We start from the raw sequence: 14161 nt of genomic DNA on the forward strand, positions 1-14161 counted from the left end.
ATATTTAATTATTTCAAATGAGCTGCAAGTACGCGTACAGGGACATTCGAATAATCCTTGTTCAACGATGTATACGACATGGATATATACCCGGACTTGACACCTGGTTCCTCAGGCATGAAATTGATATAAAAGCCCTCCTGGGCAGGTATGAACTCTCATCTAGGAAAATCTTCTATCGGAACTAGGAGTTGGGGCAGACACCGACTTCCGGATATAGAGCGCAATATCCGAGAACAGCTCGCTATCAGGGCCAAATTCATACAGCTCATAACCTTCCATCATTGCTCTCACCCGCGAAGAGTCAGGATCGGTTCTAAGGAGGATGTTAGCAGATTTAAAAGAAGGTGGAAGACAACATGATACTCACAACCCGCGAACAAGTCCATCCATAAACTCCACTCGACACCAAATAATAACCGCAGGTCGAGCAATGTCCGTAATAATCTCCTTGACAGGCACATTCGGTGCTATCGAGAGTACGATCGAGTTCTCGTCCACCTCGAGCCATCCGCGCGGATCTTCAATCACCTCGATGCCCGCCTCTTCCAGAATCTTCTCGTCTACCTCGCTATATTCTGGATCCTGTGAGTAACATAAGACTTTCTCTTTATGGTCTCTTTCTTGTAGCCATTCCGTCATGGTAATGAGAAGCGCGTGCTGAGACGCAGATCGCCACGCACTCCTAGTATTTAGAGTGCCATCCTCATTGATACATTCGCGCGACATCGTGCCAAGAGCAAAACCGATGACCTTGTCGATCTCATGATCTTTTGCAGAAGATGAGAGAATTGTCTGGAGCTTTTCGCAAGCTGGGCTCTCTTTCCATTCTTGGGTCTTGTCTTGGAAGGTTTTTATGACCACTTCACGGCCCAGGGGGCCACGCCGAGGGATGGTTTTCTCAGACTTCCTATCCCATTCGTGTGTCCGATGCATAATATTGACTGAGCAGGGCTCCCAGTGCTGGAACGTGTAATCTTCCCAGTCAAGCTCCCTTCTGAGAGATGCTCGGCACTGATAACTGAGGACCAGTTCCTTGCTGGATGATATCAGCTCTCACCATAGTACAAACGTAAATATTACCCGCATGTACTCACCACACATATTCCAATTCCATATCATCCACCCGCCATTGCCGAACCTTCCCTGTCTCAACATCACACTCAACAACCGCGCCGGTTATGTCTTTGGTAAGTATTTTGTCACCATGGACTGGGTCTTGCTTGATCTGATCCCACATGTCTTGAATTAATTCCTTGGTGAAAAAGGGCACACCGGATTCGTAGAGTCTGTCGATGATTGCCTTCGCCTCCTTCTGGGTTGGCACCTCCCCAGGTTCAGCCAAGCGACAATGTCCGATTCTGTAGTCAAGGTCTAACCGCGAGATTCTTTCTGCCACGGGCTCTGGGTTATTTATGTCGCCCATATTGACTATGTGACTGTTAATACCTTTTGGGTGGCAAAGGAGTAATTATTTTGGGGGCAGTGCTTATAATATAACCATTATTATTGCGGCTGGCGCATAAGCCAGCGCATTCATCACACTCGCACCGACACATCACATGTGCGGGGTATGTCCACTGGATAACAGTTATATAGTTATATAGTTACATATTGGAAAGTCATCGGCATAATATAAGTCTTCTTCTGGCGTTTTCCGCTATCTATCCAGAAAGTCTGAGAAGACAGAAGAGCTATCTTAAAGAAGAAATCTAAGAAGACTTACAAGACTACCAAATAAACTATTCGAAAGACTACCTAAAAGACTACTAAAAGGACTGCTAAATAGACACAACAAGACTAGCTCTCATTGTAACAGCTCTGCCAGTGGGCAAATCACGCATGAAGCGGATAACCTGCTTGGTGTATTCCCGTTCAACTGGATCTGTCAAGCGTTTCGATGGGAAACGATGCCCTAGATTCACTCCACCTTCGAAGATCATACCAGTGAGGCTCCACAGTTATTTTAGCTCCCTGAAGAAATCGGAATCTAGGTTGATGGCCAACAAGCTCCCAAGGATCTAGCTCCATTTATACACTTCCGGGGACATTGTTCATAAAGCTCATCCCGTTAACAGATAGCAGTATTCAGTGCATCACATCGTCTACCATATTTGCGTAGGAAGTCAACATCCACTTAGCGAGTATTCTATACCCAACTATTTCAGTTACTCCCATTCCCGGTGTTAGTTAGATGGTATCCTTCCTCCCGTCGCAGCCTAGTAGACAACACTCTTTACCCTATACTAGAAGGATTAGAGAGCAGGGAGGCTCCGGAATCGTCGTGTACCAAACGCCACGCGCCTATAGGTACAGTACAAGAGAAATAGCAACCGTGATACTAAAGGGATCGGCGGCTATGAATGAAGAAAGTAGGAAGGAACAACTCTCACTAAGTTAGTAAGAGCCACCCGTTGTTTTCTCATCTTATATCAACCTATATCCAAACCTTGGAAGCCATATATATATGGCCCTCCACACCTAGGTAACACGAAGCACCCGGCAACGTATTACGCTCTCATTGCAAACAAGTTGTGTGTGACGAGAAGACATGAAACACTGGGGAGAAGCACGGGAACGTGCTGTTGGCAAAGCAAAGCGCTTGGAGAGAAGGAGAAGCAGACCCGAATAAAATCATAGCTATCATATGATATGACTCTAAAAGATAAATATTTCGAGGCCAAAAAAAAAAAAAAAAGAAACTAACCCAAAAAGAAAGCCATGTAACGCCGCCGAAGCCATGCAAGGTATCATCGCAAAGCACATTTTGTCCAAATTCTAGAACCAGCCAGAACCTGATTCCTTGGGAGGTAAATACATGAGAAAGGTGTAGGGGACGGATCAAAGCTCAACGAAGCTCAATGACTGAATATCTGTAGCCGGGCCTAGAGGTGGCCGTGTAATTTGAATCGGTAGATGCAAGTATGGTTGGCACCCCAATTCGAAGTCACTCGGAAGACAACCTTATCCACGCGAATTGTTGACACGTCGACGATGGTGTTGAGCTTAAATGCCTGCACGTAGTCCGGGCTGTGGAGGTCGTATTCGATCTTCCCGATGCGGTAGAAGTTGGGGCCGAGAATTGGGTCGTCTGAGTAAGCGCTTGGAGGTTCAAAGGGGTTGCTCCGACGCAATAGATCCATCACCAACCCATGGAGTGAACCGATTCCAGGGATTTGGAACCCTCCAAGTCCTGTTTCGCGGGACGAGGGGGCCTGGGTTGAGGGTGGCGCTGTTGACACCGTGGCATCTCCGAAGATTTTCAGGAAGCCACGGCCAGGTCGAGCCTCGGGGGTTGGTTTGGCTTTGACCGGTGTTTTGTGAGGGTTCACTTTGAAGCGAGCCCACAGCTCGATTGTTCGGGGTGCCGCTTCTGGTTCGAGAGAAGCGCCCACGGGAATGTGCTCAACGACCAACTCTTCTGCCACGATGTCGCGGCCGAGAAGGACAGATAGTTGGGTTATTCCATTTCGAGGGGCACTACACCAGCAGTCGCCTACCTCTTCCCACGTGCTAAGGGCAGACAGGGGGGATTGCGGTGCTCGGAGGGTGCGTCTTGTTGCAAACGAAGTCGCCCAGAGGAGTGCTCGGAGGGAAGCACTCTGCTTGGGACCCAAAGTTGGTGATGTTTTCGCTGGGTCAATGATTGCCCCCAATGCCACCGAAAGGAAATTTACCTTATGAACCGGGTTCCGATGGAGGCTTGCATCTGTGGGCATTGAATCACGAATGGACTTTTCTGATCGGACAGAGCTGATCTCTTTCGACAGGGATGACATCTGAACGTCCATTTTTGATACCTGGCTCCGAAGGCTATGGAAAACTTCCGGTTTAGACAGGTTTACGTTCGAGGACAAGTCCCAATCCAGAACACCATGATCAAGGTAAACGCGAAGCTTTGCGGCAATCAGGGGCATGAAAATGAAGCTCAGGAACAAAAGCAAATAGAAGGCAGCCCGAATCCAGTTTTGGTAGGGACCTTCCATTACTGCCCCGAACGTCTGCATCCAGGTTTTTCGGCGTACCTCGCTGGGGGGTTGATTGTTACTCTGGGGCTCCTGATGTTGAGGTCGCACTGATCCTAGCCATCGACGCAAAAAGCTTTCCTTGGGGACATCGGGCTCTAAGTCGTGATATATTGCCGATTCAAACTTGATATCCTCTTCCTCTTCTTCTTCTTCTTCTTCTTCTTCTTCTTCGTCCTCCTCAAGAACATTAGCTAGGCCAGAAATTCGTCGAGGGGGCGCTGTGATGTTGCGTCCGTGTTTGCTTGGTCGCGTTCTTTGTAGGTCATCTTCGTTAATATCACGTTCCAGATTCCACGATGCAACAGAAGCATTGTCAACAGAGCTGTGACGGAATGGCGAGCTGCTACCCAGAGGACTGTGAATGCGAGGAGATCCTGCCCGTTGAAGCGGCGATGGATAAAGAGGAGAGTTCGACAACTGACGTTGCAATGGGGGTTGAGCGCCCGGACTAGAGTCTGTAGATACCGAATGTGGAACAGGGGGCGAGGGAGTTTGATCGGAGTGCTCATCTACTGCATTGTGCAGCGACTGCTGAAGCTGAGCTTCGTCGGGTGTTGGTTCACGCTTTGACTGGCGTGCTTGGGGGCCTTGCTTCTTCTTTGTAGCGGCTGTTCGCTTCCGAGCAACCTCAAGATGGGCATCGACTGCTCCAGCTGCCTGGTCAATCCCAACGTTAGGCCGCATCGACATGCGCTTAGGTAATGCTGTGGTAGTAGTAGCGCCATAGTTGAACGATGCTTGGACTGGAACACTAGGCAAAACAGGCCCTTCCACACGGTCGAGGATGGACTCAAACTCGGGTGCCGGATGTGGCCGTTGAGGAGTCGCGCCAGCCCGGCGCGTAGCACGTTTAGGTGGCATATGTACCTTTAACCTTTAGAATTGATCCTAAAGATGATGATATGTTGTTCTTGTTTTGTATCTAGTTGAGATATCAGCTTTGGACTGGACAACTAAAGCAAAACAAACCCAGACAATGGGTCATAGTTGATGTGTAAATTGAAACCTTGGAAATACCCAGCAATGATTGAAACAGAATATCCACACATTCATGTATCAAGACATAATGCGACATAGTTAAACTGGGAATGGTATGACGAGGATAGAACATGTACAAGGGTGGCGGACCAAGGCCATTGGTTACCAGCAGTATTAAGCAAGAAAAGAAAAAAAGAAAGCGACAATAACTTCGGACTTACCACAGAACAGATTTAAAAATACAGACTCCGAAAGGCCGTGTGTAGATGTCCGAAGCCTGTAGATCGCGACCCCGGAGAGACGCGCAGACGCGACGGGAACGTGACTTGCAGCTACCAGCAGCTTCCGAAGGTGATGCGCCCGAGAGAGATCGAAAGTTGTTCACTTTGTTCCAAGAATAGCGGACACTCTGGGTCTGAGTTGCCAGGAATCCGGGGGAGAACTCAGAAGGTTGGGGGTGAAGTGAGTGAAAAGTAGGGGAAAAAGGGTGGAGGCGCAAATGTTGAAGATCACTGAAGAATCTCAACTCTCGACTTTTGGAGTTTTATATATGTACAACATTGGACTTTGGAATTTGAGATGTTCTTTATATTTCTGTTCTTTATAGATTACATATATACAGTCTCACTTCCATAGTCTTTGTTGTTTAGCTCTCTTTGTCAACTCTTGCGCCTCGGACTGCTACGATCTTGCTATTTTTGTTTCATCCTACTCCCCTGTCTGAAGGACTTTGTTCATGTATACAGAATAACCAACGTGGTTCTGCTCGTGATTCGCCCGGTCGCTACTAAGACATAGATTGAATACTATACAACGGTCGCAAAAAAAGGCTGGGGTGAAAGCAAGATGTGAACCTCCCCCAAGTATGCACCTCCTAAAAGAAGATCTTACATGTCTAACATGTCCAGGCAGCCATGGTGCCGTCTTTACGGCCCTCCACAAGGTAGCCGTCCTTAAGACGAACCCGCTCGACGGTGGCAGGGAATGGCCCATCGTCGTCAAGCCCAACACCTGGACCGCAGTCCCAGTGGTTGCCATCAGCCTTGTCATAGACCTTAACCACACCCTCTCCGGCAGCGGCTACGATTCGTTTGGCATCGAACATCATGTCGGTGATAGGCTTCTCGTAGGCATAAGCGTCATATATAGAGCCCATACGTAGATCCCAAATCTACGAAGAATTAGAAACAATAGTCAAGCGAGAGAGAGAAAAAAAAAGGAGTGCTTACCCGAATACTGCGATCGAGACTACCCGTGACCAGATGCACATCATCAAATTGAAGGCATGTGACTGGCCCCGTGTGTCCTACAAGACTCCGGTGGACATGGCCACTGCGCAAATCCCAGAGACGAACCATACCATCTGCTGTACCGCAAGCCAGCGCAGCGTCAAAGCACTGCACTGCACCAATGAAGTCGGCCGAAGCATCGGGCATGCGACCCGATGGTCGCCAGTCGGAGTCTCCCATCATGGACGACGATGCCTGGGCGGACGCCCACAGAACGTCCAGAGTTTGGACACAGCGGCCTTTGACTAGATCCCATTGTCTGAGTGTCTTGTCTGCAGAACCTGAGACAAGGGTGTCACCCTTGAAATGAAGCGCTGTCACCTCATCAACGTGTGCCTCTAGCGAGAATACATTACAGTCTTCAAGGTTGGAGGATGGCGGTACTGGGAAGTTGTGCTCCGAGGCTCCCTCTTCTTGGTCCCGCTCGTGTTTGTTAAGCCGTCCATCCCGGGTCGCGGGCCGAGCACGGCTCAGGTCCCACAGCTTGACAGACGCATCCATAGATCCCGTGGCCACGATGTTATCCTCGACTTGCAGGCATCGCACCGAGGCATTGTGTCCCTCCAAGAAACCGGAGCACCGGCCAACATTCATGTCCCAAACTCTCACGGTATCATCTAGTGCAGCGCTGACCATAGTACCGAATGGATAGTCAAAGTCGATGGCTGTGACCATGTCGGTGTGCGCTTCTATTTCCTTGATCAGAGAGCCCGGGGCGAAGTGTTCATGTAGAATTGGCATCGACCGTTTCCCTAAATCTGTTGTCAGTTGTGATTCGCGTACCAGACCGGAGGATCCCATACGATTAGATTTATGTCGTAGACTTTTTGGTGAAGGTGAGGGAATCTTCTCGTAAATAGATTCTGACATGAACGAAGCATCCATCGCTGGATCTCCCGACGATGCGATCGAACCGTCCTGTCCGTCTGACCGCGGCGTTGCAACTGGTGTGTCCTGTGATTCCTCCTCTTCTGGGAAGTCTTCCAATTTATTATCGAGCTCCGTCACTGTTCCGTGTTAATCAGTTTTTCTTCCATGATTTCATTTGTGTCGACATGTTGACCCACGTTCTTGCTCCAATCCCGCTTCATCCATTTCCAAGGCGGCCAATCGATCGAGAACAATCTTGCGCATTTTGTGCAAGTTGGCGACCTTGTTATCGATTTCATGGATCTCCGCGCTGCACATGTTCTTCCGGATTCCCATCAACTCCAATTTGCGACTCAGTGATTTCCGCTGGCCCTTTAGCCCGGCCGGGCCGGCAGTCAAGGTGCCACCTCTCTCAACGTCCTTCAAAAGCTTCCCCTTGGAGGTACGCCTTCGGTGTCGCTTCTTCTCATGCTCTTCTTCGGGAACGGAGGCCTGAAAGCCTTGGAAAAGGGAGTAGGAGCTGGTGTCTTCGGGGATGTTGGCAAGAAGATCATCCGGGAGGGATGAAAGCGCACGCGACTGGATCTCGGTAGTCGAAAGCTTTGAGCGGACAAGGTCGGTCGGTGTTGTTTGCGTTAGAGAGAACACCTTGCGCTGCGTGGCCGGTCGCCGGAGCTCGCGGTGGATGTCGGTCATAGCATTGTGCAAGTGGGCGCTGTTCTGTTCGCCCGGTCCCATCAGGTGTCCTGCGGTGGTTGTGACTTTTCTTCCAAATGCCTCAAGGTGACGAGTCTGCAATCACCGCAGATGAAATCCAGTCAGCCTGCAGTTTGGTGGGGGATGCGCCATCGGAGGATGGGAAAAAGCATACCGTTAAGCCGGTGCCCAGAAGGCCATCGCCCTCGACGATATCTGACAGACCCGATGGCGAGTCGTCGCGGCGCTGGTTCTCCATGAGACGGAGAGTATCTTGGGTTCAACCGAAACCCATGCGATAGGAGGAGAGGAAAGTTGGAATCTTGCGGTAGGTTAAAGTAGGAGACTTGGTGTCCCACGCGGGTTTACCGCGTTCCCCGGGTACTGCCGTATCGTACTTTTACGAGCTGAAACCAGCACAAGTGCTTTCGCTTTCGACTGCCGGAATGTGAGTTTCGATATTTGATCAAAGTGCAAGGATGTTCAAGTGTGTTGGTTTTAGCTCGATTGTGGTGTTTCTGCAAGTGCCTCGGTCGCATATGGTCCAAAGTACCAAATGCACCAGATCATGGGAAGCCTGATCGTGTTTATTCACCGTTTTTTTTTTTTCTATTCGTAATTGTTGAACTCTGCATATGAGAACTATGTAGGCTTTCTGACACAGCATATATCCCTTCCTTTTCCCCCTCTTCTGCAACATATAAATGGGAGGACGAGCGGAGTGGACTTGAGGTATTCGGAAACAACTTTACAGTCCCGCAGACTCTCCCCATCTACACATCACCACATACAAGCCATGGATACCGCCATTGACCTCTCCGATGCCCTCAAGGCATTGGACCTTGCTAATATTCGTTTCCAGTTGATGTGAGTTCTCACCTTTCCTCCTCCCAAAAGACTGCCCACCTCTTTCCCCCGCCCCCGCCATAACCTTCAATACACACTATACACACGAATACTACATTTCTATTGAAACTCCGACCCCCACCATAATGAGAGCTGATAACTGACATTCTAGGCCCTCAGTCGACTAGAAGACACAATTACCTTCCACCTGATCGAACGGGTTCAATTCCCGCTGAACAAGACCGTCTACGTCCCCGGCGGCGTCAAGATCCCCAACAGCGAGCTCAGTCTGCTAGACTACCTGCTCCGCGAACAAGAGCGCCTTCAGTCACGAGTACGCCGCTACCAGTCGCCTGACGAGTACCCCTTCTTCCCGGACGTGCTCGAAGAGCCCATCCTGCAACCGCTGGAATACCCGCGCATCCTACACGAGAACGATGTCTGCGTCAACGACGTGATCAAGGAACGGTACATCAGCGAGGTCCTGCCGGCAGTGTGCCCCAAGTTTGGTCGGGAGGACCGTGGTGAGACACAGGAGAACTACGGCTCCGCGGCGACCTGCGATGTTGCTGTTTTGCAGGCGCTGTCGCGCCGCATTCATTTCGGAAAGTTCGTTGCTGAGTCGAAGTTCCAGAAGGATCCTGAGACTTTTGTGCGTTTGATTAAGGCTGAGGATCGGGCGGGTATCGATGCTGCTATTACCAACTCCGCGGTTGAGCTCAAGGTTCTTGAGCGTTTGGGCCTCAAGGCCAAGACTTATGGCACTGATCCTGCTTTGCCTGATGAGAATGGCCCCAAGATTAACACTGATGCTGTCGTTGCTATGTACAAGGTGAGAAGAGACATTTTGAAGTTTTGGTGGTGTATGATCGCTGACTTTTGTGCTACTCTAGGAATGTGTCATTCCACTGACCAAGATCGTTGAGGTTGAGTACCTCATGCAGAGACTCAAGGGCACACAATGGGAATAAATCGCATCTTAACATATGTATGGTTATGGTATGATCAAACCATCGAATGTCAACATTTATGAGCACGCATTATGAGAATTATGTGGTCGACGCAACACTATCCCGGAAATACACAGAAGACAAAAGTCAGAAGCAAAGCAAGCTAGAATTGAATATATTTTTTGTCGTAAACTGGACATGAGATGCATCAGACTACAAAGTCTTAACATTAACTACGACATATATTGGGTAAGAGCCTTAACCATAGGCTCGAACTTAGCCGCCTCAATCAAAATCAAGCTACCTTTCGTCCGGATACCCAGCTCCTGGAACGCACGCTTGGAGTCCGAGTGACCTTCGTCGGACTTGTGGGTGTAATCAATAGAGCCAGCACACAGCGCATGGCGCTCGATAACCTCGTCTTCGGGGTGGAAGAAGAAGCGCTCGGACTGCTCACCACCCTTCTTCTTTTTCTTCTGAGGCCGGGACTCTTCCTGGTCGAGCTTGGACTCGACTTCCTCATAGTTCTTAGAGAGAACCAGGTAGTGAGAGAAGGTGTAGGGCTCCTTGTCCTCAACAGCCCAGGCAATCTCTTCCTGCAGCATGTTGTACATGGGAGGGACAATCTCGGAGGGCATGTTGATCAGCCGCTCGGTCAAAATGAGACCGATGGGAGGGATCGGGGTTTGGGAAAGGAGCTGGGAAGCGGCGGAGAGGGATGGGTTGGAGGCGGATTTGGTCTTTAGGTAGTTGATCAGGTCCTGGACGACGGGTTTGTCCTAGGAGCAGATTGTCAGTGCGACGAAGATACCAAGATCGGGAAATCACGAACCTTGTGTTCCTGCAGATTGAGAATTGACAAGAACGCATAGGGATCCGATTCATGTCCATCAACCTTCACTGTTGATCCCAGTGTTGGCTGAGAGAGGATCAAATCAGCCAGCGCGGACATGTCGAAGATCTGAGCATCGTTGTCGAATAGCTGACGCAAGAGGTTCTTCAGGCCGTGGAAATCGATAGGTTGAGGATCGAACCATTCAAAATCGACATTGACCATGTCCATGTCCTAGAGTCGTCATTATTGTTAGCAATCCGACGGCACACAGTCCGGGGTACAAGTCTAACCTCGTCAGAGTCGGACTCCTCTGGCTTGGTGCCGCCCATGGTGACATCACCGAGTTCTTTCCGCTTAACCATATTGTGCTTTTTGAGGTGCTTTCTGTCTGGGATTGGGTAGAATTGAAGTTCAAAGGTTGATCTTGGCCCCGCGCTCGGCCGCTTTCGAACTTTTTTCCTTATCGGTTGTTATCGCGGATGTAGGTCATTGCTGCCCAGGTCCCAGGAGCCATGGATTGATTCGAGTGTTCTATGATGATATGCTATATACTATAGATGTATTTAGAAGGCTTCGAAACACTTGGAAAAGGCCTTGGTAGTCTACGGGTTTCGTTGACAAGCTGTCTAAGAATGCAATGGCTATACTTGCACCTAAAATATATATAGACCATAGACCAAATAAACAACATTTAAAACACACAACCAAAACCTGAACAATTAGGCCATGTGAAGCTTCGTAAGAATATGCAAATATGCATTCAGATACTATGCAATTATAACATATCAAAACCCGAAAACCATTGCTTTTCGAAATGAAATATCCAAGTCTAGACATCGTACTCAACCGCTTCAACAGTCGGCACTTTATGAAGCTTAACATCAAAGAACTGCGCGACAAGCTGCACACAATCCCAAATAACCTGAACCTCCTCCTTTGGAACACCAATGCGTCTCGTACCACGAATATGCCAATGGGTCTCCTTGGGCAGATTCTGACTCATGATACCCGGCAGCACAACAAGTTGTGTATCAAGGTCATCCAAGACTTGACGATCGGACAAAAACAACCCGTAAGTAATCTCCTTGGAGAGCCAAGAAAAGTCTTTATGCGCACTGAACAAATCCAGCGTGCCTGTCGTGTTACGCGCGTACAACTTCTGCAGCCACCCAGTGCCGCGCTCGTGGTTTGCCTCGTCGCATTGCCATCCCTCGCGGGTGAAGGTGAAATCCTTATCCTCGTCGCGCTCGACCTCGCTAATAGCCAAAATTGCCTCAATGGGCTTGCATACTCCGACTATAGGTACAGATTTGACGAGCGCCTCACGCAGCCGGCGGATCAGAGCTTGACGGGCTGCCGAAGTCGCATAGTCTGCTTGCTGGGTGAGGTGGAGGTAGAGCTGGTCTGCCCGCTCTGGGTCTGGGCTGGCGGCTAGTGTGGAAATGGCTAGGATGTACCATTTATCGTTGCCCAGATTGGTGGTCTTGAAGCGGTTCTCTAGCTCAGTGAAAAGTTGGCGGTAGCGGGGCTGGACCTCCGGTGTTGCGGTGGAAAAACTCATGGTTGTTCGTGGCGGTTGGTATGGGAGAAGAATTGAAAAGATTTTGGGCTGCAGCTGCAGCTTGCTGGCTCTGATTGGTAATCGAGAGAACATGGCGTAGATCGTACAATTACAGCGTTCAATACAACGTAAAGTTGGTGATCTCTCCATCAATCCCAGTGCACTCCGACGGCTGAAGTGGGTCGCTGCAGATCAAGGCATTTTGTACAGAGTACTCCATATGATGTCCTAGTATAAAACTTCGAAATTTTCTTTTATTTTCTTTCTAGAGATGTAAAGGATGCATAGTTATCGGATTTAAGAGGAAATATCACAAAGAATACCAGGTACTACATTCCATTTGCGAATATCCCCACCGGAGGGATATGTACTCCGTACGTCGATTGTGAACTGGATAGGTCACACACATCCACGAAAACAATATACAAGAAGAAGCCAATAGTTAAGTACAAAGATATCCACACTAAATTATGCTACAAATAATGGAAACAATGCAACTACATAATTTACACGTTAGGTACTATGTACAAAGTATAAGCAAGCTACCTAGCCAACGTTGTACATGAAGTCACGAAGTTACGAAGTATAAAGTGGGGCGGACACTAACCGGCGGAACCCTAAAGCATCAACAATGTCATCAAGCAATGCTCTGCCTTGATTGCAACGATTTATTTTCCAAATCAGAACCCCAAAGAAAGGCCCAGAGCACACACGATCAGGAATGAACAAGAATCTGTTGTCATTGCCTCCAAACCGGACTACGCCCCACTATGATTTCAGTGACTCCAGCATGACATCACAAGCATAAAGGCAAGTATAAGATCGAGCTTTTGCAATGGTAAAAAAAGAAATCAAACTCCTTTTCCATTCAAACAAGCTCCTTCTACCACGGCCATTCTCAACATCTCAAACCTCTCAGCAATCCTCAAATCCGCTCTAAATCTACACAACATGTCACACTTGTCAGGCTCGGGTCATTCCAGCGTCGGAAACCCCAGTATCTACGAGGCAGGTGACCAGCGCAACGTCCCTGTGTCCGAGCTTCAAGAGCGCGCCCGTTATGCTGAGGGTGTGCCCCATAGCCACAAGAACCTTGATTCCAAGGACGGCCGCTCCATTGCCAACAAGCTTGCCTCACAGGAGAACAAGTCTGACCCCTCCAAGCACCGCAATGAGTATGACGCCGAGGCCGAGTTGAGCAAGCAAGATCCTACCAAGCCTGTAAGTTGTTGCATAAAACATCGGCTCACATGAAAATTTTTGATCAAGACGCACTTGCTAACGTTGTTTTTGATACAGGCCAGGTCCCATGGCAACGCTCCATCCAAAGGTGCTAAGATTGATGCCGAGCTCAAGGCTGAGGATGAGCAGCGTCTGAAAGACAAGGGTATTAAACACTAAATTTGTTAATGTTGGTTTTGATGTTACAAAACAAAATACCCCCCCTCCTTGTCTCCTGATTGGAATTGAATATATTCGGGGCTGGAGGGGATGGTGATAGAACATGATGTATGATAATAATGATATCTGGTCTAACGTTCTCTTGGATGAGTAACGGATCACTGAATGAATGCCTACATTGAAGATAAGACATGGTGTTGGAACTGTGTCGTTTGTATACAGTAACCTACAAGTCTTGAAGCAAGAACCTACCTACACGTAAGCAGTTATATATCTACACAGTGACTTAGTGTATTACTCGGAATGGCCTCCGTAGGCCAGATTTCTCGTGCCAGTTCCACTTTCCTGGGGTACAGCAAGTGGCATCATATATAATTTACACTTCCAACGTACAACTAAAAACCTATATAGTGGCAGTCTACATGAAACAGTAAAATGTTCAAATTCAGGTATGGCATTATAAAACGTAGGGGTAAATAGAACATATGTCATGAGATCGCTTTATAAACACAAATGTGATATGTACGAGACCCGAGATTTCAAGGGCCGAGCTATTATTGTACAAGCCTATACAAAGCCAAAGTAGCAGGCGTCAGGTATCTGAAACCGTCCCAACAGTGTGACTGTCGTGTTTAGCCAGAAGAAAATGGCTTTGGTGATCGGGGACCCCGCTGCCAACCAAGATGGCGCCTATCGCCTCAGATACC

The 14161-nt window shown here is 48.7% G+C and overlaps 7 protein-coding genes across 7 annotated transcripts; 2 read left to right on the forward strand and 5 right to left on the reverse strand.

Moving 5' to 3' along the window:
* Positions 1–162: 162 nt before the first annotated feature.
* N7487_007670 (SRR1 family protein) lies at positions 163–1426 on the reverse strand (the record flags this gene model as incomplete). Its single annotated transcript, XM_056875400.1, has 3 exons — positions 163–316; positions 371–1039; positions 1098–1426. The coding sequence occupies 3 exons, from the start codon at positions 1424–1426 to the stop codon at positions 163–165; spliced, it is 1152 nt and encodes a 383-aa protein (XP_056727588.1).
* A 1459-nt stretch (positions 1427–2885) lies between these two features.
* N7487_007671 (uncharacterized protein) lies at positions 2886–4889 on the reverse strand (the record flags this gene model as incomplete). The annotated part of the gene is made up of 1 exon (XM_056875401.1): positions 2886–4889. The coding sequence occupies one exon, from the start codon at positions 4887–4889 to the stop codon at positions 2886–2888; it is 2004 nt and encodes a 667-aa protein (XP_056727589.1).
* Positions 4890–5901: 1012 nt separating this feature from the next.
* mdv1 (uncharacterized protein) lies at positions 5902–8120 on the reverse strand (the record flags this gene model as incomplete). The annotated part of the gene is made up of 5 exons (XM_056875402.1): positions 5902–6177; positions 6236–7047; positions 7099–7302; positions 7363–7957; positions 8037–8120. The coding sequence occupies 5 exons, from the start codon at positions 8118–8120 to the stop codon at positions 5902–5904; spliced, it is 1971 nt and encodes a 656-aa protein (XP_056727590.1).
* A 456-nt stretch (positions 8121–8576) lies between these two features.
* Positions 8577–9678, forward strand: N7487_007673 (chorismate mutase ARO7; the record flags this gene model as incomplete). The annotated part of the gene is made up of 3 exons (XM_056875403.1): positions 8577–8728; positions 8888–9539; positions 9601–9678. The coding sequence occupies exons 1-3, from the start codon at positions 8658–8660 to the stop codon at positions 9676–9678; spliced, it is 801 nt and encodes a 266-aa protein (XP_056727591.1). The 5' UTR covers positions 8577–8657.
* A 212-nt stretch (positions 9679–9890) lies between these two features.
* N7487_007674 (protein-transporting protein BCP1) lies at positions 9891–10854 on the reverse strand (the record flags this gene model as incomplete). Its single annotated transcript, XM_056875404.1, has 3 exons — positions 9891–10436; positions 10490–10723; positions 10783–10854. 3 exons carry the CDS (start codon positions 10852–10854, stop codon positions 9891–9893), a joined length of 852 nt encoding a protein of 283 aa, XP_056727592.1.
* Positions 10855–11321: 467 nt separating this feature from the next.
* Positions 11322–12053, reverse strand: N7487_007675 (uncharacterized protein; the record flags this gene model as incomplete). The annotated part of the gene is made up of 1 exon (XM_056875405.1): positions 11322–12053. The coding sequence occupies one exon, from the start codon at positions 12051–12053 to the stop codon at positions 11322–11324; it is 732 nt and encodes a 243-aa protein (XP_056727593.1).
* A 951-nt stretch (positions 12054–13004) lies between these two features.
* Positions 13005–13454, forward strand: N7487_007676 (uncharacterized protein; the record flags this gene model as incomplete). Its single annotated transcript, XM_056875406.1, has 2 exons — positions 13005–13274; positions 13353–13454. 2 exons carry the CDS (start codon positions 13005–13007, stop codon positions 13452–13454), a joined length of 372 nt encoding a protein of 123 aa, XP_056727594.1.
* Positions 13455–14161: the final 707 nt, after the last annotated feature.

Source organism: Penicillium crustosum (genome assembly GCF_028827405.1).
Source record: "Penicillium crustosum strain IBT 35664 chromosome Unknown utg000003l_segment0_segment0, whole genome shotgun sequence".
Lineage (NCBI taxonomy): Eukaryota > Fungi > Ascomycota > Eurotiomycetes > Eurotiales > Aspergillaceae > Penicillium > Penicillium crustosum.